This window comes from Eulemur rufifrons, chromosome 4 (assembly GCF_041146395.1).
Source record: "Eulemur rufifrons isolate Redbay chromosome 4, OSU_ERuf_1, whole genome shotgun sequence".
Lineage (NCBI taxonomy): Eukaryota > Metazoa > Chordata > Mammalia > Primates > Lemuridae > Eulemur > Eulemur rufifrons.
The window spans coordinates 73,230,596-73,257,211 of record NC_090986.1 but is presented as its reverse complement, the minus strand read 5'-3'; the positions used below and the strand labels follow the sequence as shown (position 1 = coordinate 73,257,211).

General features: G+C 40.1%; 1 protein-coding gene across 2 annotated transcripts in view; it reads right to left on the bottom strand.

Annotated features, from left to right (window-relative positions):
• STARD13 (StAR related lipid transfer domain containing 13) overlaps nt 1–26,616 on the bottom strand; it is a 218,140-nt gene that overhangs the window by 147,696 nt on the left and 43,828 nt on the right. Inside the window, exon 1 of one of the 2 annotated variants that reach the window (XM_069467356.1) lies at nt 17,473–17,750. The exons of the other annotated variant lie outside the window; for it this stretch is intronic. Coding sequence (XP_069323457.1) covers nt 17,473–17,641 — 169 coding nt within the window. The 5' untranslated portion in view covers nt 17,642–17,750. Of the gene's footprint in view, nt 1–17,472; nt 17,751–26,616 lie in introns of those variants that run through there. 2 annotated transcript variants of the gene reach the window in all.

The following is a 26,616-nucleotide window of genomic DNA, read 5'->3' as shown; positions in this document are numbered from 1 at the left end:
CATACCAGCAAAGATCTTGCACACAATCAACTTTGAACAAACAAATATTTGTAGAGATATTAACTAGTCCATGTTCCCCACTAGTATAGCTGATGCAGAACAAAGTGATCTTTGTTTCTAAGAGGTAGCCTCTATTAAATATTTGTGCTAATTATTGCTATGTTCCTGCAGTTGTTTTCATGAGACATTTGCCACTATCCTATCCTAATCCTTCCAGGGGGAACACAACTCGAGTGCAACGGTGTTAGCACAGCGGTAAACTCCCTGTAGATGATGAGCCGTGATTTTTCAAGGACAATATGCTTTTCACAGAAGGGAGAGGGCTCCCTGTTCCTGGAATGGAACCACGTTATTTGAATTCTAAGTAAGACACATGGCATATTAACAGGGCAAAAACTGATGAAGCCTTCACCTCAGGATTCCCTGGGCAGCTGGGAAGAATCCCTCCCCTGCCCGCCCCTAGTAATACCAGGCATGGTCTGACAAAGGGATAGAAGCTGAAGCAACGGAACAACAAAACACTAAAACAGCAACAGCAGCAACAACAACACACCAACAGTTACAGCTAGAACTCAAACCTTTCCATTGTGCCCCTACTCTCCCTGCAAGGGTGCCCACCGCCACACCTGTAGCACTCTGTGCAACCTGGCGCAGAGTAGGTATTTAATACATGATTTTGTGAGCAAGGAGTGAACGAATGACTATATTCCTCCACATAGAAGTGGAAAGACAATAAACGTACTTCATTTTCCACAAGCCAGCAGAGTGGGTTACAACAAATTCAAGATTCAATGTTTTGAGTTTAGCAAAACGTAGTAAACACAGAAGACTTAAAAGGCTGTCTTTGAAAAAAAGCCAGGGGGATGCTGGGCTTTGAAGGCACATTGTTCCCATTGCTGTGCTGTCTCTTTCCTTCTGGGCTTCAGAGCAGGCTGCAAACTTGAGGGTGCGGCAGAGGTGCTATAGCAGACTTACTCTGGGCTTGTCTCACCACATCTTGTAAGAGGAGTTAGGAGGTTGCATTATTAGCTCCCAATTAACCATACTGCTAAGGCAACTGTTTGAAAGAGTCAGTGCTTCATTTGGGGAAGGTAGACTTGAAATACCAAGAGTAGACATCATCGAAGATTATACGCGCTTCCATCAACTTCATGCCAGTGTCGAAGAAGTTCACACACTGGACTTACGGAGGTTGGTCTCATTAGTTTAAGAACTAAAAATATTATCTATTATACCAAGAGCTGGATGGTTGTCTGCTCTCAAAGGTAAGTCCATTTGATTAGAAAACTCTTTGTTTAAAATTGCATAGTTTCTAAGCTGTCGTACTTTTTCTCCTCTGAGGATACTTTAAAAACTCTATATTCAGTTCCGCTGTGACTGTGGCTCTTTCATAGTTTCCACCTTATGTAAAATCCAAGCTTGGGTTTTTTTATCTTCCCCACAGGTAGTTAATCCATAGCAGAATGGGCTGCATTGCTGGTTGTTAGTATATCCTTTTCATTTTCATTTTACAGTAACACACATTGAGCCCTGAGTAAGTGCCAGGCTCTTTGCTAAGCTCTTGCACATGTCATGGCACTTCATTCTCATAACAACTTCAGGCAGTAGACCTTGTTACTATTATTATTACTCTCATTTTAAATGAGTAAAAGGCTTACAGAGGTCACAAAACTTGCTCAAGATCGCACAGCTAATCAGTGCTGGAACTAGGATTTGAACCCAGGTCCAGATAACACCAAAGGCTTGCTTGTAAGCAATGCACATTGCATTTACAAATTATAAGTTTTGGAAAAGGTAACAGCCTCCCAGAGCCAAAGGAAAAAAAATGCCTGAAAGATTCTATCTCTGATAAATCAAAAGATCTGAAGGCTTCATAACTCCCATGTCAGATTATTAACATCAATCACAAAGCATAGTAATTTATTTAAATGGCTGTTCGCTGAGCAGAGCCAGCTATAAACAAGAAATGTGTTCTGCTAAACCAAGGGTTGCAGGGAAACTTAAGGGCATCAAGTATCTGTGCGGAGGTGGACAGAAGTTAGGCTCACCCTCGTGTGCAAGGAAGAAGTCAGTGACGTCTAAGTTCTTGTTGGGGTGAAAGGTTTCAGCAAGCCGTTCCATGAGTTTAGATACTTCTCTGCCACACAGACTCCTTCCTCATCGTCATTCATATCCCCCTCAAGTTCCACTTCACTCAGTGTACCCCGCCTTTCCAGATAATAAGCAAATGTACATACAGGGTGCTTAACACATTTCAAAGACTTTCGCACAAGTCTCAGCTTAGTAACTGCCCTTTCCCCCCGCAAACTACTATCATTGGCATGCTCAAATATTTAAAGCAAACAAAATAATATTCATATCAAACAAAACCCAAACACTTTAAGGGAAATGTTTATAAAGTCTCTTGTAACCTTTCACCTTAATTTCCTAAGACTTTCCAGCCCAGGTTGTGCGGGGCTGGATGGGAGGAGAGCACAGGGCACGTCCTTCCTTCATCAGATGGCCTGAGTGGTGTTACATCGGTTCCCTTAGTTCCTCAGAGGCAGACAGCCCACTGCCACCACAGTGAGCGCTTGCAGGCCTCCAGCTAGACAGCCTCACCAGGCACTCCCGCCCACAAGTAGCCGTCTACCGGAAATCTTAGCCTTGGAAAGTAAGCTCCATTTACATTTGGAAATTCACAACTCTGAAAGCATATGACTTATGACACTTTGACTTGTCAAGGTCCCTGAATCTATGGCACAATGTCTTTCACTGTAAAAGGTTTTATTCTGCTCCTGGATAAGGGAAACTATTTATTAAAAGTGAAACACTATTAGCTGAGCTAAAACACACAAAAAATAAAATTCTTGACACCTCAGAATGGAAGAAAAATAAGAAGGAAACCTAGAGCTTCAAAGGACCCTGATTAATTTATACAGATTCACTCATAGGATGTCAAGTACATAAAAAGAAGATTTAAAATGAAGCTAAGAATCAGGCCGGGCGCAGTGGCTCACGCCTGTAATCCTAGCACTCTGGGAAGCCAAGGCAGGAGGATTGTTTGAGGTCAGGAGTTCTAGACCAGCTGGAGCAAGAGTGAGAGCCTCATCTCTACAAAAAATAGAAATATTAGCCAGGCATGGTGGCGGGAGCTTGTAGTCCCAGCTACTTGGGATGCTGAGGCAGGAGGATTGCTTAAGCCCAGGAGTTTGAGGTTGCAGTGAGCTATGATGACACCACTGCACTCTAGACAGGGTAACAGAGTGAGACTGTATCTCAAAAATAAAATAAAATAAAATAAAATAAAACAAAACAAAATAAAATAAAGCTAAGAATTAGTAGACAACATTTGTAGTCACCAGGTGAGGACAAAGGTGTTCTAGAATCCAGGCCTCCTGTCTCCCAGTCCCCTGACCTTGCCATGTAGATTAGGTCTCTCTTCCTACTGGAAACTGACTATTCTACTTAATGATCACATTATTCCTTTGTTTTCAAGATTCATTTTCCTTCCCTGCAGAAATTTTAAAGCTGCATGCAACTCATGTGTCTGGTTGTCTTATCCACACAGTTTAGGCTGTTTGCAATGGAGAAGCAGTGCTATTTATAGTATAGGTTGTCTCTGGAAACCCTATTATTGGAGAAAACCTCAAATCACATGCAATCAAGCACCCCCAAATTAACCTTTTCTCCTTAAAAATTCCCTTCCCTGAGCACTCGCGCAAGCACAGTCAGTTCATAAATCTCTCTATGTAAATAGCAGTCATGAAGCAAGGGAGGAGGTCTGTTTATTATTTTTGATCCTGTTTTGCTTCTGGCAAAATTTCACAAACAGCAGAAGCTGGCAGAACATTGATATTTTCTTCTGACTGGCTACTGTTCTCTAGCTACAAATGGAGAGTACAACTGAGACCATTTCGGTTTGTAGGCCTCAGCTGTGACTGAGGTCAGAACTGTGAAACCCGAGGGAAAAGATCTCCACTCAGGACTTCTCTCTTGTGGACCTTCCTTGCACTACCGGGCTGCTGATTCCAGGTCCACGGGCCAGAGAATGACACAGGTCTGACCCGATTCCTACCTCGCTCCTCGCCTTCCTGCCTGAAAAGCTCCACTGTGAAGTCACATAGCCCCTGAGCTCTGTGAGCCCCAGGAGCCCTAGGAAAACTTGGGGGAGGATGGGCCCTCCACTTCCAGCAATTTCTAGGAAGTAGGGCAGCATTTTGAAGGGTCGAAAGTAGGGAAAGGAGGTTGGGGGTGGAAAAATCTGTCCTTTCCCTCTATGATGCCTGTTCCTACATATCCATGCTGGCTCCCAGCCTTTGGCAAGGAATCCTGCTGCCGTGACATTTACTTTGGATAAAGAGCAGCCAGCTCTCAAGAGGGCAGTGGGAGGGCAGTTAGTATGGGGTGGTCATGCGGCCTTGCTGCTGGCCTTGGTGACACAATGAGGTCCTCCAACAACTTGAGAGGTTGGTGGGGGAGGGAGCACCAACCAGGTCTATAATGATGAAAAACAAAAAACAAAACCTTCTTTGGTTCCAAGTAAACACGTCTACCTATAATTATGAGGATGATGGGGTTGCACTGTCATGAATAACGTGGGCTCCCAGACCATCCAGACTTGAGTTCAAAGCCCACCTCCGCCACCCACTTGCGGTACAACTTTGGGAAAGTTTATTTAACTATCAGAGAATTTGTTTACTCATCTAGAAAATGAACACAGTAAGACCTCCTTACTATGTTTATTTTCCAGATGAGTAAACCTAACTCTTAGGTCTTCATGAAAATTAAAGGAAAGAACAATACTTGTAGTGCTGAAAATAGTCCCTGGTACATCACAGTGAGCTGTCAATAGAAGCAGCTAGAGGATGAGTATCCCTTATCTGAAATGCTTGGGACCAGAGGTGTTTTGCATTGGGAATTTTTTTGAGGAGGCTGGAATATTTGCCTTATACCAGTTGAGCATCCTTTATCCAAAATTCCAAAATCGGAAGTGCTCCAATGAGCAATTCCTTTTAGCACCATGTCAGTGCTTGAAAAGGTTCAGATTTTGGAGCATTTTGGATTTGGAATTTTCCAATTAGGGATGCTCAACTGGTTAAGTATATTGTTACTATATTTTAAATTTTGTAAATGTTTCAAAAGCTAAAGATTGTGGTGTAAAATATAAAAGTCAAATGACCAAACCCAGACATATTTCATCTAAGTACATCTAAATATTAATAAACTCTGCTGACAACTTGTCTCTCCATGACAAACCCAAAGTCTTCTCACTTAGGTGACCCAGTGGAAATGTCCTTCCATAGCCCAGCGGCGTGGCTTGCCCAGGCCTCTGGGTGCAGGTGCACAGACTCAAGCAGCCTGAAGGAAGCGTGACTGACAGCTAATGAGCTGAAAAGAACTTGTCTCAACGCAACGTCATTCCTGGCATTATGGAACAAAGCAATAAACCTCACAGAATAGAAGCTGCAGTGTCCAGGGCCAGCTCTGCTAAGGTAACCAAAGACAGAGAGGAGACAAAATTGACAGGAGAAACGTCATGAGAAACAAACAGAAATATAATGGCTTCAGCAGAAATACAATTAAAAAGTGGGAGGAGAGGAAGTAATTTTACTCTAAATGGGGTGGAGGTGGGGGACTGGACTCTGAAACAATCTCTATTCTGCCAGTTAATGTTTTACAACTGCAGCTGCTTGCTGCCAAATTTCCTTATTATATCCAAGGAGTCTATATTTACCATAGAGCCCACTGGGATAAATGTGTTTTTCCATACCACAAAATTCTGCTCCAAAAAAATGATTTAGGAAAATGAAATCAGAAACTTTTCAAAGTAGGAAAACTTGCCTATGCATTTGTCAGGTCTCTGAAAGACAGATATTGGAGAACAAAGCTTCCTAATCCAAGATTGCAATACCATTTTACACATATCTTCAAAAAGATAATGCATGTGGAACTGCGCCACAAACTGTCACATGCTATACCAAGGAAGAAATTAATATTATAATAGCTTTTCAAAGTTTACAAGATGCCATATGCAGACATTAAATAGTTCATCCTACAAAACAAGGCTTTTACAAGGCTCCAGATTAACATTTAAGTTATGATGTGTAAGACTGTACTAACTGATGTTTCTATTCTTTGTGAAGGGCCTCCTAAACACAGGGAGACCTAAGTGTATATGTAATCCAGAAAATAAATAGAGCAAAAGAATCCATAATGTTTTATTTGTCAAGATTTTACTCCACTCAACTCTAAGAGCAAATTTCAGCAAAGGAAAATGATCATATTTGTATGCAGTCTTTCATAGCTGAACGATTGAATAAAAATGAACAATATTCCTTAATTAAAAGGAATGAAATCCTTAGAGGAAATGGACAGTTAAAGTTTCTTAAATAATTTGAATTAGTATCAGAAACAGAGAGCTAAGTTGCCAATTGGGCATTGGAAAGTTTATATACATATTTTACAGTATTTTTTTCCTATTTACTTCTCTACACAAAGACATATAGAACTGGAAAGTTTCTAAAAAATTAAAAGAAATCTCAAAGTTAACATCAATGTAGAAAATCACAATAATTTGGGAGTTCAGATTTTTTTTCAGATGTGCTCTTATTCTTTCATTCATTTTCTTTCAATGTGTGATTATCTTTTCTCAGTATCCTCTGAAAACAGGAAGATATTATCTACCTTCAAGGGATGTCATGAGTATTGAACAAGAGGAAAACGTGGAAGCAACTAGCACAATGCCTGGTAAGCATGTGTGCACCATAGGAGTTAGTTCCCCTTACCTTTTTTGATGTAACAAATAAAATTGGAAAGAAAACATTTGGTACATGTCATGGGCTGAATTGTGCCACTCTGAAATTCATGTGTTGAAGTCCCAACCCCCAATACCTTAGAGTGTGACTGTGTTTGGGGACAGGGTCTGTAAAGAGGCAATTAAGATAAAATGAGGTCATATGGGTGGCCTCTAATCTAATATGACTGGTGTCTCTATGAGAAGAGACCAGGACGCAGGCATACATAGAAGGAAGATGACAGGAGGGCCATCTGCAAGCCAAGGAGAGAGACCTAAGGAGGAACCAACCCTGCAGACACCTGTTCTGGGATTTTCAGCCTCCAAAACTGTGAGAAGATACATGTCTGTGGTTTAAGCCATCCAGCCTGTGGTACTTTGTTACGGCAGCCCCAACACACTAATATAGTCACTGACAGCATTAGCATGTTCTATAATTATATAGTTATTAATATTTTCCATGACTAGTGTAGTTCTAGCCTTTGCTCAATTGGCTTTTCAGAATGTCAGCTACAGATCGATCCATTTACACCTCACATTATGGATGAGGAGATTTAGGTCTGGAAGACTTAGGTGACTTATCCAAGGTCATCCCAAATCCAGGTTCAGTGACCTTCCTACTGTATCTGCTGTCATCACTGGAGAAGCAAAAGCGGATTTTGGATTGCTTTTAAAAAGTTCGCTGTTAAACAAATATTTGGGTTCCAAGAAATACAACTTAAACCTAAATGTCCCATCTTAAGGCCCCATCTATTATGGGTTAAGAACACTTGCCTCGGGCCTGTTCCCACCCCTCCATCCCCACTCTAATGTGAAGCACACCCCCTCTCCTCCAGCCGTCCTGCCCTCTCTCAGCTGTGGAGTTTACTACCTGGTGATTCCCAGAGCCAGGAACACTTCCTGCCAACAACTGTCTCTTTTACTGCTGGAAGGCAAGGATCGACATGCTTTGCTATTTATCCATAGGAACTAAAACTTGACCCAAACCCACCATTTCAGGCCAGTTCAGGGCAACCAAGAGAGTAACTGCTATCCATGGGATAGCACAATTTGGAAAGACAGTGGTTTTCATTATAGTTTAAGATATATACCTCTTCTGTTTCAAATTTTGTGATGGACACATTTTAAAGATACACCAAAAATGTGGCATTATGTATGTCTGCCTTAGTAAACATGGTATAGAATACATAGTTACTCTTCCTTTGATGATACAGTACCTTGAAGAGTCACATGTACATGGATGTTTAACATATATTTTTCTTATATTGAGCACTTAGCATGTGCCAGGCACTGTGCTCTGTGTATAGTTATATTCTCTCATTTAATTCTTGCACTAGCTCTGAGATAGTTGCTATTATCAGTGCCATTTTGCCCACAGGGGAACCACAGCTTAGACACATTAAGTAACTTGGCCAAGTTCACTCTGCAGGGAAGATGTAGAGCTAGAATTCAAATTCAAGCTCCATGACTCCAAAGCCCTCTGACTGTTCCAAGTTGTAGGTGTACAAAGTTTGAAGTTTGGGTTGAATGGACAATGTCCCTGGGACATTCTTTAGCCCATGGGGCTATTTGTAAAAGAGAAGAAAGTGTTTCTTGAAATTTAACCAATATGTTTCAATTATTTGTCCCCAAGAACAATACAAGTTTCAATATCCCACCAACAGACTAACTCTTGGAAGACTGGCACAGGGGAAGGCACGAAGCAGATACCCATCTCTCTGCACCCATGTCATGAGCTGTTATGGGCAACCCCAGTGGATCAGCTGTCCCGGCCAGTGACGACACGTAAATATTCAAATGTGGAATTGTGTCCCACTCAGTTTGGGACCAACAGATGAGCAAAGTCGGTGGAATTCCTTTGCAGCCTTCCTTAAGACATCCTGTAAAACTGATTTCCCTTCCTCCTGCCAAGTTCTTTTCCTCCTGCTGCTAGGAAGCCAGTAATAAAAATATCTAAGCAGCTTTGTCTGCCTTAGGCCTTCCACCTAAAAGCACAGCAGGCGGAGTGGAATACTAAGGATGAGGATCAGAATTTTCAGGGAAGGGGATTAGCAGTCCTTCCTACCCGAGAGAGATCAATTGTGCAAATGAAGGCGGTTTGATGACTAAGAGCTTGGTTTTACACAAACCCAGACCATACGGGCCTTGCAACGGATTTCATGCTCTATTTCGAGAAATGCATTTAGTGGTAAATGTGTTGTGTCTCTCAAAGCATCTGGGGGAGATTCTTTAAATTTCTCTATTAAGAACTCTAGTCTATTTTGGTGGGAATCATTGGAATATCATTAATGTCATTAACTGGTGATTCGTATTTCTTACAGTAATTTTAAATAGCATAAATAATTTCAGGATAGTAAAACTGGAAGAAGGAAATATGATTTTATGACTATATAGACTTTTTTCCAGTATGTCATTTGATGAATAAAAAATGTATGTGCGATGCTGCTGTTCACTTATAGAGATTGAATGCTAATCACAGGTTCTTGCCATCCATATGTATGATTTTCAACCAGGAAGAGGAGAGTTGGAATGCAGGAAGAGAATGACTACTTCAAAATACTGACATGTAAATTGGGTACTTGGCGACTGCCAAGTTCCTTTACATTCCCTCTACACTGTTGCACCGTTGTGTTTTATCAGGCTGTTAGAGCGGCTAAACAACACACGTCATTTGTATTTTAGTCATTCTGCCTCTGTCAGGCCTTTAAAATTGTCAGGATTCCTACGCCTTGTGAAGGAAGTCATTTGGCAGTCTAGTCAGACATTTTAGATTTATTTCTACTGATTTCCTTTTGCTAACAGCATGAGCATACTCTGTAATTTTAAAGTTATTTTTCATGTCCTCCATCTAAATTCCTTTATATCCTAAGCTTCTCCAAAGACAGAGAGAGAGAGAGAATTCATGTCTTTTCAAACAATAGTATATAAATTTTCATGCTACTTGTTCCTGCCCTGGATGGCACCATGACAGAATGATTGTTGTGGTCCCGTGTGACTTCACAACAGGGTGGTTTGGGCTAGACGGCATAGATGAATTCCCCATGCATTCTGCTGTAGCTCTTTGGTATTTTGTGAATGTCTCCCAAAACGCTTCATTCACAATGCAAATGCTAATGTGTTATCTCTTTGCCAGCAGGAGGAAAAATATCTTAAGAATATATGTGCAGGCTTCCTGGAAATTGATAAGTTGCTTATACAAACTAAGTCAAACAAATTTTACTAATTAAAATTATCTACATAATTTTACTTCATTCTGCCATACTGGGAGAGATTTTATATAATTTGTGCACGATGAAGCCAGAAATTGACTCCCAGTCACCCATCGATGCTTGATATTCAGTGAGTCCATATCCCACGTCACCTATAGCAAGGGAAGATTTAAGACTCCTGAAGAGTTTCCTGCTTCTCTCCTGTGGGGCAGTGATTCCACCTCCCAGCAGTAATGGAATATCCTGAATTAGTTGCAGTAATGTCAGACTCCTTCCGACCTCACCCAGGATTTCAGCTATATCATAGGTGAGACAAAGCCAGAGGTAAAAAGCAATCATTTATTTCTTCTGGTCCAACAGTACCTATCTATCAATAGAGTTGTCTGAGTTACTTGGGGACTGGTTGTATTCTTGATGTTATTTACAATTATTAACTCTGCCCATGCACTAACTCCTTCACTTTTTTGCCCAACAAATGTGCAGGAGCTGCCTAACCTGGTTAGAATCTTTGTTTGGTTGTTAGTTTTCATAAAAAGATGTCCATCTTGCCTTTACACAGTTGATTTTTAAAGTATACGAAGCTGGCCTTCTTTGAAAACATTGAATACTTGCAATGTCAGTCTCCAAAGTACAACTTCAAACTATCGACTGCCCAATCCATGCATGAAATATATTCAAAGACAAATCATCTGAATGAACCACAGGCCATACACTCTTCTAAATCAGCATTTCCAAAATGTGTTCCCCAGGGAACATTGGTTTTGCAAGATATCACTTCCTGGTATCTAGTAAAAAGTGGTTTTCTGATAAAATATACCAGTTTAAACAAAGTTAAACTATTTTTTGCACGATTTCTCTGAGCTTTTCTTAAATGTGAATTTACAAGAAGGGAAAAAGGATGTAGCATTTCCAAAAATTACTTAACCATAGAAACATTTTTTTCCCTTGCATGTCTATCTGATGGAACTAGTGCTCTGTGAAGCAGACTTTGAGAAACTGCCTCTAGATAGTCTCAATGGTATCTCTAGATTAAGACAGAGCATCAGGGGACTGCACACCTGAATGCACTCCACCCCCAAATATTTTAATGGGCTATCATTTGTTGTGATGCCTCCACTTCCACTTGGGTGATAAGAAATAATCAAATGAGACTCGCTACTGAATTTACAGTAGGAATTGTTTGAAGACACCATCCAGTGTAGCTTGTAGTGTTCCCTTTATGAGATTTGTATGAGAAATTGCTCCCATATGTCAAGTTCTTGGGAGAAAATTCTCCCAAATATCGATTCCCAGGAAAAGCTTGGCTGGTATGTTTTTATCTTATGGACATGGTAAATCATCCGTTGTGGTATTTTCCTCTTTGCTTAGATCAGGGAACAGCTCCAGTCAAATTTGCAGCCCATGTTTAATAATTACTCAGGGCCTCATATTTTATATTCCTATTTTTATATTATTAATTAACCAACATTTTTCTTTTCATCAGATTTCTATTTTTATAATCTTGAGTTGTATATTCTTCCCTAAACTACCTCAAATCCTTTTGGTAAACAGGTAGAATGTAAATTAATATATGATATCTTTACCCCTGCCAAAATCATGTTCTCATTGCCCCTGGGGGAGACAGCAAACTATTTTTACATGATCCTTATTTCATTCAAATATCTGGTGTGTGGTTCACAGTGGGTTCTCCTTCCTTCTTGTATCTCCTTCAACAGTCTCACCACTGTGTTTTCATAGCTAATTAAACACAGAGACAGTGTGTAGCTTCATTAATGACCTGTCTCCATTAAATCCCCACCTACCTATTTCTCTTTATATAAGAGGTATACCAAAATCTACTTATCATTTGCTCTCTTACTAAATTTGTTTTGGGTCATCAATTGATGCTGCTAAGACCACCAGTGGTGATGTTTTTTCTATCTTGAGCTTCTCTGTGTCCACGATTAATTTGCTAAAGAAATGAGGAAACTTGGATTATAAGAGTTGATGACCATCCAGAATTTACTAAGAATTAAAGCACTGATGACGAGAGGGGAGGGTATAAGAAAAATGAATCTCTATTCACCTACTCTAAAGTCACAGAATCCAAATTTGGCAACTGCCTGCATCTGGAATGTGTAAGCTATAAAGCAATGACATGTAGGCACTGAACTCACAATTTGGTTAAAGTGAAAAACTCTCAAGTTGTACATGTTTACAAGCATATTGCCCCTTTGCTAATTTCCTTCTAGCATTTCTTGACTGCTCACAATTTTACTATGCAATAATTTGCAAAATGCTATTCAAAGTTAGTTAACTTAATTCACTGAGCAGATTTTCCTGTAACTTTGGTTAAACAGTATCCTTTCTGTGCGGGCCCTTCCATCACCAGTATGGAATAAAAAGAGGCTCTGATTCATAAAATGCGAATTTATGACAGTTGCCACTCTTTTCTCTTTTTTTATACAGAACTTGAGCAATACATGACTGATGCATTCTCAGCCTGCTTTCTGTGTTCCATCTGTTTTTCAGTCAGTGCATTCACCCTCCAGTTTTGAAAGTAGTTGGGTAAGAAAGTACTAAACATAGACAAAGGGCAATTCCAAAAGAACAAATGACTGTTTAATTTAGGTTGACGCTACCCAGTTGGTGGGGTCTCATCCACCAGGGACGGGTGATGTTCACCACTTAGGCTGGGCAAATTCCCAAGATGCCAATTGACAGAGTCATGAGAGAGAATATATTACTCATGCCCACTCGCATTCCCTGGGGACAAAAAGAAAAAAGGCAATATATTCCACTCGAGTTGAATTCAGCTCAGGTGCTATACCTATTGGAAAAATAGTCTCAGATAAAAAGTCAATGAAAATGACAGTCCAACTTTCAATCCTTTCCCTAGCAGTGCAATTTTCTACATTTTACATTTTAAAAAAAGAAAGTGCTTATTGTGAAAACAGAAAACACATACACACACACACACACACACACACACGGGCATTCTCCAGTCCCTTCAGTTCTTGCTATTGGCCAGGCATCACCACAACTCCACTTTGCAGGCCTGGGATCCTGAAAAGGGAAGGTATTTTCAAGCTTCTTTATAGTTCTATGGACATTTAAAGTAGCTCACAAGACTGGACTTCCTATCATCTCTATTAAATTGATAATGAGAGCATTACAGAGATATCACAGAAGCATGTCCAGGTATATGAAAACGATGTCATAAGGAAAATGTAAATAAGAATTGTCTTTCTCTTAAGGTGATATGTATGATCATGGAATCCTAGGCCTTTCAAGATGATGGGACTTCAGAGATCTTTAATCCAAACCCTTTATTTTATGGGAAAAAAAAAAAGGTCCAGAGAAGTTGTGACTTCCCCCAAATCACAGAACAAATTAGTGGCAGACATAGAACAAAAACCTGATTTCCACTTTACCATTTCCTTGACAAACTGTAGAAAACTTATAAGCCATTGATTTATTCCACATAATAAAGCTGCTCTATTTCCTTTTCGGGTTCTATTATATTAGGTTTAAGTTTCCCTGCTGTCTACACTCTCATTCAAGGAGTTACTGACTTAACTACGGAGAGAATTCCAGAACTTGAGAACAAGAATAAAGCAAGCAATTATAATCCATCCATTTCATTTTATCATTAAGAAACCAAGGCCTAGTGAAGTTGTAGAATGTGACACTATAAAGAAATGAGGGAATGTCACCGAGGCTGGTTCACTGTCTCCTTTTCCTGGTTCAGTGGACTTTACTGCAATCTAGGCCATCTCATTCTGCTTTCTAAGCACTTAAAATAAAATAAAAAGTTTAGTAGTATGATAACTTCTTTCTAAAAGCAAGTAATCACATTCATATATCTGCTTAGATTTCGGTTTTCCAAATTGCCTGTGTGTGTGTAGACTTTAAAGATGGTGCATCTGTAGCCAATAAGTCATAACCATCAAATAATGATATAGAAATCCAAGTCTCCCACTTCACATCCATTAGCATGGCCACTGATAATATAAAAAAAAAAAAACCCAGAAGTGTGGTATAGACATACCATGAAATATTATCCAGCCTTAAAAAGGAAGGAAATTCTGTCATATGCTACAACATGAATGAACCTCAAGGACATTGTGCAAAGTGAAATAAGCCAGTCACATAAAAACTGAACAATTCCACTTACTTGAGGTACTCAGAGTAGTCAAATTCATAGAGACAGAAAGTAGATTGGTGGTGGCCAGAGGCTGAGAGAAGGGAAGGAATGAGGAATTGTCATTTAATGGGTTTTGCAGTTTTGCAAGATGAGAGGAGTTTTGGAGATGGGTGTAGTGATGGTTGCACATTATGAATTATGAGTGTATTTGATACCACTCAGCTGTACACTTAAAAAAGGTTAAGATGGCAAATTTAATATTATATATATTTTACCACAATAAAAAAAAAACTGGGGAAAAAAATCCAATTCTCCCTTCTCTTGACCTAACATGGTATTGCTCCACCCCCAGCATCCTCTCTGCTCTCCACTCCCAAGTGCCCGCCAGTGAGGGAAATAAGGACCATTATTATTTCCATTCTCTCTCTCTACAACAATTTCCCTATTGATTCAAGCAAGAATGTGCGGTAGGGATTATGGGCAGTATGACTTACAATAAACTTTCACTCTGTAAAACAACACTCTCTTTTAAACATCTCCTCTCTTTTTAACTGGACTTGAAACTCCAGAACTAAAAAACAGGCTAGGGAAATGATGCATGTATGTTTTGGAGTATACCCTAAGATGAGCAAGTTTAGATTCATCTTGGGTTTGGGTAATTAATTCTGATCCTGTGCATCATCAAAGATTCCTTTATTTCTCCTTGTTTTTCCTCCCCATGAGTGTATCTGTTGTTGAATCATGTCCATGACATTCAACGATTATCTCACTATAATGAGGTCAGTGGGGAGCAACTTACTCTGTCTGCACTGTCCCCAACAGCCATGAGAAATTATGATGCCTCAAATTATATTAACATAATGCTAACTCTTCCTTGAAAGATCTAAAGGAGAGTAATGTAAACAATTTCACTGACGTGGCTGTCATTTCAAGATACTAGTATGCAAAATACAAAAATAATGTTATTAATTTTATGTGCACTTGATAAACTTTGAATGATTAAAAGCTGTTAGTAAAATAACTTGACATCCTGTGCTACTGTGTACTAACTGATCAAGGAGCATAAAACACTAAAGAAATATAACCTCACAGGAAATCCCATAATGAGTGACCAATTCTAATTCTGTAATATGGTTCATTGCTGTATCCTGAGTAGAAAAGGCTAAAAAGTCCTTGGTATATTATATAATCCCAAACTCAATCATAGGTTCACTACTTCAGCACCCATTATAAAAACTAAAAAATAGTCTAGTATATTACAGAGCATGGGCTCTAGATCTGTATTCAAATACCAGCTCCTACTATGTGACCTTGAACAAGTTACTGGAACTCTATGTACCTCTGTTTTCTCATCTTTAAAACGGGTATAATAATAGAACTTAACTATAAGGATTTTTTAGAGGAAAAATAAACTACAATTTACACAGAGCTTTCAGCGCAGTGCCTGATACATCATAAACGCTCAGTCCACATTCTCTACTATTACAGTAAACCAATCTTCTAATATAGAAAACCAATAAAATCATTTTGCATCTGCTTTCTCATTGTCTTACTACACAGTTACATGATGTTAATAAATAATGATTTCTGAATCACTGGACTATTGGAATTCTTTCTTGCTTCCCTATGATCTTAACGATCACTTTTAAGTTTTAGGCCTTCCCTGGCTTCAAACATTCTATTGCTTAGCATAAAAAGGTGGAAAATGCTCAAATTTTCTAATTAAATAAAATGAAACACAGACCTAGAGTATTCGTATGTCTGTGTGAGAGGGAATTTTCAATGAATGATGAATGTGTCCATAGCTTCAAATCTCTAGTGAAAAAATAACCCTCATTCCAAAAAGAATATACGTAATTTTTAATGAAATAAATTATTGTCAAATACATCTAAGGAAGTTTGCAAAGCAATTTCAACTAGTTCTATGCAATATTTCCAATGTGACATGCACTTTATAAGCATGCTGAGGAACATTTACAGATTGTAGATGATAGACCATCATCAAAGAGTTATTAAGTCCCTATGTCCGTAAGAATGATAGCATCTGGTAAAGCAATATTGTCAGAAATTTCTAAAACTAAAATGGAGCTGGCTTTTATTCGGAGCCTAATGTATTTTTAAATCAAGCCACAGGGAAATGATTACTTTTGTTTCTATTCAATCAAGACCTGCACACAGAGTTTATGGAATGACATAATATCCTTCCTGAAATCAGACCGGTATGTAGGACCAGTATCCTTTACACATAACTAGTTCCTGAACCTTTACAAACAAATCCTAATTTCCAAGGAAACAATCTCATCAAATGCCGCTCACTAGAATACATATTGTTCTTTTTGGAAACATTACAATAAGATTTTCACGATTACAAACCCCAACTTCCCCTCTAAAATTCAATATAGTCTTGAGCTCATTTATTTAAGTGGAAGCTGTATTTTTATAATGGCTCTAGAAATTCCTTGTAAACTCATGTCACACCAGTGATAATAATTTAGCTGTTTTTTCAGTTCAGGAGAGAGGTGGTCATTAACTGATTACAGATATGTACATGTTAGGAGCTTCTTAGGAATGTTCATCTTTCTACTTTCCATGGACCTATCCTATAAGGAGACGTTTTAAAACTTTTTTTGGAGAAACGTAAGTTTTGGTAATTTCCAGCCTTCCGTGCTTGTATTTTGGGGGGGCTGACAATAAAAAGAACATCTATAAGTTTATAATCAGTAGTCTCTCCTCTTTGGCTTAGGAAGCTAGTGTTTTATGCACAGGTCAGAGGATTTATATTGAGGTGAACAAACACATTTATCTTTTACCAGAAAAGTAATATCAACAAATCAGTGGCAACTACTGACATAAACATACAAACAGGAAGAGAATGTGATTCTAGCTGTCAGCCCGATTGGCCTTAAGAATAGAATTCTTTCCTCTCTTTACAAAGGATGTTCTAAATACTCTGGGCAAGGTAGGGTGGACATTAGTCCCCCACCCTCTCCCTAAGGAAATAAACAAGTGTCCATGTTCTAAATATGACAGCGCGAGGAACCTGCTGAAAAGCTCCTAAAACACACACCGAGTAATCCTTTCTCGTGCGCTCTGTGGACACACGTAAGTTTTGTAATTTATGAATCACTGTCCCACCGTGAAGTTTTCTGTGCACTTTATGTTGAGTTATGTGGCAGCTAAGGGCTGTCACTGTTTGCTTAAAAACGACAGCCTAAAGTTATTTTTCAAAGTTATGTGTCACGTGGCATAGAAATCCATACATTGTAAAGTGAAAACAATCATTTTTCAAAAACTGGGTTAGCATGAAACAGAGCCAACAGAAATCAGAATGAGCAAACGGCCTTCCACTGCCGGCAACTCACCTTGTTGAATTTTAGTCACTAGCTGGTGGCGTGCTAGAATCCGGCTCATCCTGTAAGGAGAGCGTCTTGCAGTCTGATCAAATCGCAAGTACATCTCCTGGCCCTCAGGAGTCATGGAATTTAGATAGTAGCAGCCTGAAGCTGGGGTCCTGGGCACCTGCCTGAACATCCCGGCAGATTTCCTACTGCCACCTCAGTCTGCCTGTGGCTGTTTCCGTCTGTCCCCAGCCTCAGTCAAAGAGCAAGGCACCAAGCCCAGGAGAGACCAGGCGATTTTTAAAAAGAAAAAGGAGTGCCAAAGCCACAACTCCGAATTCCAACCCCCGGGGCCCTCACATGACCTCGGGGAGCCAATCAGAGGAAGAGGGAGAAATGGGACCGTTCACAGTCAGCTCCAAGCCCCGAGGAGAGGCAGCGCCGGCAGCCGCGAGCCCCACACAATGCTGAGAGCAAACGCAAGTATTTGACGTGCCTCAGAGCTGACCAGGCACCCAAAGCAGCACTGACTAAAAGAATTAAAAAGAGAGAGGGAAGAGAAAAGTCGGGAGAAGCAAAACAAGCCCCGGGCATAGGAAACCTTTCAGCCTGTAAAAGTTAAAGAGAAAGTTCCTTCACTTTCTTTTTGCAGCCAGGTAGGAAATGGACGGTGATAAATGTCTTAAGTAAAAAAGGCTACTTCAAACAAGCATTTACAGCTGAGTATAAACTACCACCCTTCAGTAAAAAGCAATGAATCCAATAAAAGCTTTTCCAGTGAAAAATAAACATCAAGTGTTTTCACACCAGGAGTAAATAAATACAGCTCAGACACCTGACCCTCATGTGATGGGAGGTGAGGGCTCTTACAGATAAGACTCGGAGAGGCAAAGGACACGAGTGTTATTTATTAGGCGTCCGTGCCTCTTTTATTTTTCTACGCCCCCAATTTTTAAATCACCAAGAAGCAAAATTCTTCCCAAGTACATATCATATTTAAGACACTGCCAAGACTCACTGCAGAAGCTGCAAAGATTCTTGCAAATATACTGTCATCCACCTGCTAAGCATCAATAGAGAAGTCAGACAAAAGCTTGTTACACAGGACCATATATGAAAGGTCCTTAAATAAGGCATAAACACCATGCTAGGTGAGCACTATTATTTTTGACTGAGGTGATGATTGCGGGCCAGATAAAAAAAAAAAGAGACATTTGTATAGGCTTTAAAAAAACGGGGTTGGGAGAATTCTGAGAGGCAGAGGCTTGGGAGGCTTTGCCGGGGAATCTGTGCCCCCGTGTACAGATAGGGAACTAGAGTGTGTGTTTCATAAGGAAACTGCTAGTAACTCAATTTGGTCATATCTGAGTATACATATGGGAATCATTAAGATTTTTTTTCCAGAGTTTTCTCCTTTAATATTGTTTGATGTGAAGAGAAAAAAAGTCCATAGAAAACATGTTACTGAATTCTGAGCCTGGGGCTGAATGAATAAAGTTCTTTGATAAAAAAGCATATGGCCAAGTTGCTTTTACATTTGGCTGACTCAAACTGAAACATTGCCTGGCTGGAGATTTATAGTCCTAATAATAAGAAATTATTTCTAAATTAGTTCCAACTTAAAAGTCTAACAGGACTTAAATTAGGACCCCAATTGTTGTTACTACAGCTCTGTACTGGTGTTCAGCTTAATACCTTTCCCTGCGTGAATTTTTGCTGGCCCAATGCTGAGAAGCAGCTCAACTTGTGTAACTGTCCCACTGTGTAAATAAACAAGTTAAAGATCTCTAGGGCCTGGTACTAGAACACACTCCTTCATGGCAATCGTCAGCCTCTTCGATGACTACGCAAGAGTGAGCAAGTGCTAGTTTTCAAGTTGGCATCATAGCAGAAAAAGAAAAGAAGTTCTTCCTGGACCATACTGTGCACTTTCCATTCTTATTTAGGAGTTGGGCAGAAGATTTTCTGTTCCACAGGATCCTTTGTGGAAGGTGAAAGACATCTAAGATCTAGTGACTTGGCAAAAGCACAGACATGAACAGAGAAAGGTTTAGCACTATATGGCGATGTTAGATGCCTGCAAGGTCTGTTGGCCTGGCTTAGAGTCAGCACTGGTTGCCATCTGACCGAGGTGCTCATGTCAGCCACTTTGTGCACATGCTCTTGGTCTGATATTGGGGGTATCCCTGTCGTAAACCTTTTGTTCAAGCCAGATACTTGGCAGTTACCACTTTGTTGTTGTTGTTGGAAAGTAATAGGAGAAGGATGGAGGGAGAAAAAAGAGAGAAACATGGAATTTGGGAACATCGGACATGTTCTGGGAAACCAAGTAAAGGTGAAGAAAAGGCAGGAAATAATATGTAGCCGTTTCACAGCTCTGAACTGCACTTAAAGAAAGACTGGCCATTCCCAATGCCAACCTTGCAGCTCATTGCTAACCTGGCTACATTTTAGAAAGAAATAGAATGTTTTTTCCTGAAAAACACTGCAGTTTATCAGGGACAGGTTACTAGGGGGGAGAAAAACTTACATTGCCTCGTTTTTTACATAATAGTAAATGTGTTGAAAATCCTAGGGTGTCTTGTTCTGAAAATATCATGATAAGAAATATGTATTCTTTGACACGTAAGCACATGCAACATGAGGCATAATTTCATAGGAGACTGGCCATGCAAAACAAGAATTGAACTTAAGAAAAGAAAGGAATTTATATTCCTTGATTAAAAGAATTTATATTCCCTGATTTATATTCCCTTAGAATAAAGCCTAAATTTAAATAAAAAATCAGTCAGTATTTTGATGAGGGCATCTTGGAAGATAATGTATCAAGAACTTGGTCTTCCTTATGCACATACAAGGCCCTACAGTTTTATTTTACGGTTCAAATAGTATCTATAAATCCGTGCATCTGCTCACCATATTTTTGCCATTTTATATTTCCAAAGTACTGTTTAAAGCGGATAGGTAACATTATTTTCTCATTAGCATGTCATTAGAACCTTGTTTTATGCTAATGTATTGCCATTGCTATGAAACCCATACTCTTTCAGTGAATCCTTTTTTTGATCATTTAGTCCCAGTGCTAGAAGAATTACCACTGTGGTGGGCAGTTATGCTCTACTAGAAGTAAGAAACTGCTGGTTATCTCTCTGGGCCTGTGCCCTATGCCTGCCCTTGAGAGCTGGTCCCCTTCACTGCTGAGAGAGTGAGGTCCTGAGGAATCAGAGAGAAGGAGAGAGTGCCAGAAACACAAGTGCATCTTCCAAGGCTGATGATGTATTTCTTCCTTTCTAATTCCTTTAAAAATGAGGAAAATGGACAGCATTCGTTTTTAGTTTTCACCTCCTTTTCCTCTCTCCTAATCTGGTCATCAAGAGCAGTCCTCACTCAGACTGTCTCAGAGATGGAATTAACAGATGACTATGTTGAACCAAAGAGAGTAAAAAAGAAAAGAAAGTAAAGGGGAAAGGAGCACCTACTGGGTGCCAGGCCTCACGCTATTTACATTTCATGTTTTTAATTGATATCCACAGCAACCTTTTGAGGCATCTGATTTTATGTAAAGGAGACTAAGACTCATGGAGATGAAACAATGGCCCAGGTCATACAGCAAGTGTACGGCCACGGTGTATCTCCAAGCTGATGATATTCCAGTTCTTTCCACTATCACACATCAGGGACAGGAAAAACTGCAGCACTGAAAAGGCAAAGGGGAGAGCATTTTGGAAGAATAGACTGAAAATCATCTAATTCTATTTAATTATGTGTGACCCTGGAATATCTAAATGGAGATAGGGGTATAAGATGGCTGAAATCCCATGGTGATTTGATCTGGTGTCTTAAGGTAAGAAGGACAGAGCCCCGAGCTATTAGTAAATCAAGGAGAGCCTGGGATCTCTTAGGAGTGACCCACAGCTGAGGACTAGAGACGCGCTCCCCAATCCTAAAATGAAGAAACAGCTCACCTTGACCTCCCTTTGACAATTCTTCTTTTGTGGGGTAGCTTGTTGGTCTTGTGCTTTCTGCTCTTCTTCGAGGCTAACTCAGTTTGAGCCTTGCCTTTTCCATGGCATTCCTTCTCCATCCAAACACTCCAAATACAGTCAAAACTCAGATATTTGACCTCTAAACAAAATTGTTGGTATTTAAGATTTTCAAGTCTTTTGATAGATGATCTCAGATCAGCACTCACTGGAATCTTGTGTACTCCAGGCAGAAAGCTAAGGAGTGCTTTTACAGAAGCCAGGAATGGCTCGCTGTGCGTACCTTGGTCTGCTGCTGCTTCCACTCCTTCACACACATTCCAGCCTCCTCGTCAGTCTGTTCAGAGGCAGCCGCGGCAGTTCTGCCAAGTTGGAAAATGTTTGAGATACAAGTGGCAGGCGGAAAAATGCAGAACTGACTTGGAGGGCTGCTTTTGAAATTACGTGAACCCAAAGGTTGTGGGTTGATGTCAAAGCCTTCCTGTGGGCTCTGAAGCTCGGTTTCTGAGAATTTTCACCAACTGATTTGTGATGTGTGTGCCCAACTCTGTGTCAATAAATCTTCCCAGTCTGCACACACCCCATGCCCAGTGCCCAGTGCCCAGTGCGTGGAAGCCAGAGATACACGAAAGGGCACAGACTGGATCTTCTTCTCATCAGCTTCTTCAGCCCATGGCTCCAATTTGGAGTCCAGATCCTACCGCAAAGACTTGTGGGTGGTCATAGATTTCTTGTATTTTGTCTCTCAGCCTTCCCTACTGTCTTTGGTGATTTTTCCATCTATGGGCTTCCCAAGGCACGTGCTCTGCTCTCAAGCCCTGGGGACCCAACCATCAGCTCCAACCCATATGGCCAGCAGCCTGGTCTGTCCTGTCCTAGGAGCATTACCTACACCTACCCATTCCAGACAAACCAGAATTCTTTCACTTTCTCAGTTGTTTTGCAGATCTAGAATTATGTGATTCCTCACTCTTCCATCCATGAGGCTCAGTTAAAACCTATTGCGTTCAGAAACATTATCATGACTAATACAAAACCCATTAGTATTACCAGTCATGTTAATACCTGTAAACAGTCATTATGTGGCACATTAACTTGTTGCATGCTCATACGGAATCCACTTGTTCCTTGCAACTACTGTGGGCAAAAAGTTTCTACATCTTGGAATTAGAAGGATTATTACACATCTTCTAATCCATATACTCAACTATTGCAGTTCCCCTATGAGAGCAATTAAATAATTCTCTTCCTACATATACAGAGTATATTGTATCACAGAGAACCCCAAGCTGTGGGAGAAAGTTCTTCCTTTTAATTTCCATTCACTGCCTCTGATTCTGCCATTTGGAATCAGACAAGACAAATATTTTCCTTCTTCTATAGGACTGTCCTTCCAATGTCTGTAGAAAGCCAACATACCCCCTTACAAGGATCTTCTTTTATAATATTTCTTTTCATTAACCACACGACTTCTAACTATTCATCACGCTGACTGTTCTCTTTTGGATATTTTGCAGTCTGAAGTACCCCTTTAAAAATAGGCAGGCACCTGCTCTATGCTTAGTGCTCTCGACTTGGCCAGGCACGGTAGAATGTATACAATGTGTGCATGCTTCCTGCATTCAGGGCATTGTACTTTCGCCAGTCCAGTCTGAGACTATGGGAGGTTTTGTGTTTTATAATCTATATTCACTCATTCATGAGTTTAATGTTGACTGAATGCCTGCACAGCACTGCAGTGCAAAAGTATAGAAGGTACAAAGGTGAATACAATGTGGTCCCTGCCCTCAAGGAACTGTTTGCTAAGGAATACAGAAAAGAAAGTCACCATTACACCATGTGTTAAGTGAAGTGTGGGAAGCTATCTCTATTGCCTCATACTGTTTTATAGAGGATCTGAGTGCTTAAGCTGCATGGCATTTATGTATTTTCATAAAATCTGCTGTTAGGTGAGTGTTCTGTCTTCTGTACTTACCAAATGACCTTTTGAACTTGTGCATAGGTCTTTAAACTTACTGGAATTGTTGAGATATTTCCAATTCCTGACTTTCTCCTCCAACTATTTATTTCTGCCTTGTTGTTTCTGATGGCTAACAACAACAACAACAACAAACCTCCATATTATAAAAGTGAAAAACAGACAACCAAGTGGCTTTGAGAAAGTTAAAGTAAGAAGAGGAAAATAATAAAGCCAGGGGTGAAATCAGGTCACAGAAACACAAGCCACATAACTCTCTACATTGGCTGGAGGTGGGGGAGACGAAGCAAGACCCACGACAAAATTCAACCTATCCATAAATGGAAAACAAAATAGTGATTCAAGATGAACACAAATCACCAGGTATTGCAACCCCAGGGAAGATTTTCCTGAGTCCTTATAAAGAATCAGCATCCTCAATGATACTGGGTTTGGTCACAAAACTAAGTTCATGGTTTCTTAATTGTATCCTTTGATGTCAATAATAATATAATGAAGCATTATTTAGGAAAATGAATTTCTGTGAATGCTTCCAAAAACCATAGTTCAAGTATGCTCTTCTATGTGATCTTTAAAGCCATGTATTAGACAATATCATAATATCACCATTTCCTTGCTTAAAACACTTGAAGAGTTTTCCATTGCACATGGAACAAAGTCCAAACTCCTTACCTGGCCCACCAGGTCCTGCACAATCTAATCCCTGGTTACCACTTGCCCCATTGCCAGTCTCCTGGCTGGCCTCCTCCACTCTGCTGCGCGTGCCACTCCTCAGCCCAGAACCCTCTGCATGGAGCCCTTCCCATGCTGGGCCTTCTCTGCAAACATCCTCAGGCAGCCCATTCTGCTCACTTCACCTAAGTGGAAGCAGCACCCCATTGGTTGTCCCCATGTCACCACCTTTCCCAATCTATAATTACATACGTGTTTCCTCATTGACCTATGTGTGGCTTATTTTTTCTACCGTAGACTGTTTTGGAGAGACCATGTCTACTTCATTCACATTCTGTATACTTCATGTCTACCGTAAGGCCTGGCATAGAGTAGGAAATCAATAGTGATTGGTTGAATAAATAATTGAATAAATGATGATCTGAATTGTCCCAAAGACAAAATTTAGAATGTCTAGAGGAATGGATGCATGCTTTTTAGGCAATCATTATAAATATTGTTGTTTTTGCTGTTGATATAACAGCTTGGATTGAATAAGGATTGGACAGCAGGTAATTCTAGGTTTTAGTCTCTGGAAAGAGGCTTAAATATGCATATTTCACTTTGTTGGTTAGTGGCAAAAATATATGCTTTGACCATCAAACAGGGGGCAGTTTAAGGTCACTTATGAAAATTAGGGACCCTGGAGGGATGAGTAACCCCTTGATCCACAGAGAGGAGCCAAAGGGCATCAGACATTTTTGGCAGTATTTGCCTTAGCTTTGTATCAGTTACAAATTTTATAAGCATTCTTGCTTTGCCTTTAATTAACAGTTGAAAAGCACTGGGCCCACTACCGCAATGTTCAGCTGACCCTTTCTGAGCGACTTCAGTCCATTGATCTGTTTTTTATGGGAACAGTTATCCAACCAGATGCAGTTCTTCAGGCTGACTTGTTTTCTAGCCTATATTTTTCCATGGCGATATCGTGGCAGAATGTCCTGAGACCATCACACACTGACTGTGTCTACCGCCTTCCTGTGACTGGCTCGTCTTTCCACATTACCAAAATGGGAAACTGCGTTAATTTAGCTTCGCTCATTCTCCGTGGACCCAAACTGCATCTGGGTTATCAGCCACCTCTGTTCCTTCATGCTTGTACAAATCTCTTTAATAATTCTTTCACTAATTTTGCTGGAGATTTTGATTAATTTATTATCTGGTATTTTCTAGAACCTACTTATTTTTGTCCCAATTGGAAATAAAAGCAATTGCTCGTTTCTTTTTTATGAGTTGATAAATTACTAGAAGGAAGTTTTTAGTCTCTTAGGTAAAATTTGTCTGTGCTTAGAGACTTACCTTCCTTTACCTCAGGTAGGATTCTATAACCTCCTCCCTGAGCTTGAACAACAGCAAATATCTTTTCTTACTGTTAACTCAAATTATAATTTGAATACACAAGAGAAGCGGCTCATTAAAGAAATACTAGGATGGATCCTTTCGAAAATCCTTTGATTCTCCCCATCATCTGTGCTGTAAGTGTTTGGGATTTCCCAGTGACATGCACACCATTACTAAGACTGTATGTTGGCCTGTTGCCCTGGGTTCGGTGTTCATTTTTATGTGTGGTCCCTTCCTGGATGGTGTCATAAAGTTGAGCATTGAGTAAAGTTTGGAAATAACTATGGCCCACAAACTCTGGAGGAATAAGAGTGTGGGATTAAAAATGAAATTGCATTTCTTATATATTTAAACTGCATGTACTTTCTTGGATAAATCCATCTCAGTACACCAGAGATTACGACAGAATGTTTTCCTTCCTAATTCCTAATAGAAGACCGTCCATTTATTCTTTAAAGAATGGAAAGTGGTGCAAAGAAGAGCAATAACATTTTTTTGAAAATCCCATAAAGAAGGAGCATTATGAATTTGAAAAGGCAGCAAAATAGCTCTCTAGAGGTCTAGATCTAGGTGTCCATGGAACTCTGAGGTTTCTGGGAAGACACCTTTGGGGCTTAGGGCTTAGGGCTGGGCAGCAAGGGGAGGTTCCTCTGAGTTGGGAGGAATAATTTAGCCAAAGGTGATGCCAATGTGATGAAAATATGATTTCTTTTTCTGGCATCTTTTTTGTCAGCAGCAGAGACAAAGCCACTAACTAAGTCATGCTACTGCTTCTTTCTTTTACCCTTTCTTTGTCAAATATTTCTAATGGATACTTCATGCCAGGCACAATGCTGGGCACTGACTGTACAAAGAAGAATAAGACTCCGTCTGTCTTCTCAACAGTGATTTATAATGACAAAAGATGAGGACAGCTACAAGTACAGGACTGCACTGCTGGCACTACAGCAGAGGTGTGCAGAGGGTGCCCGGGAGAGCAGAGGAGAGACTGTTAAGTCAGAACAAAGTAGGGTCATTCCGTACAGCAGGGGAAGTGGTGCTAGCGCTGAGCCTGGGGGGATGCACTCCTGGCTGAGAAAGTGGGGAAGATAATACTGGGGAAAAAGAGGCCACAGAGAAAAAAACACACCTAAAAACCTCCCCACACTTTGCATC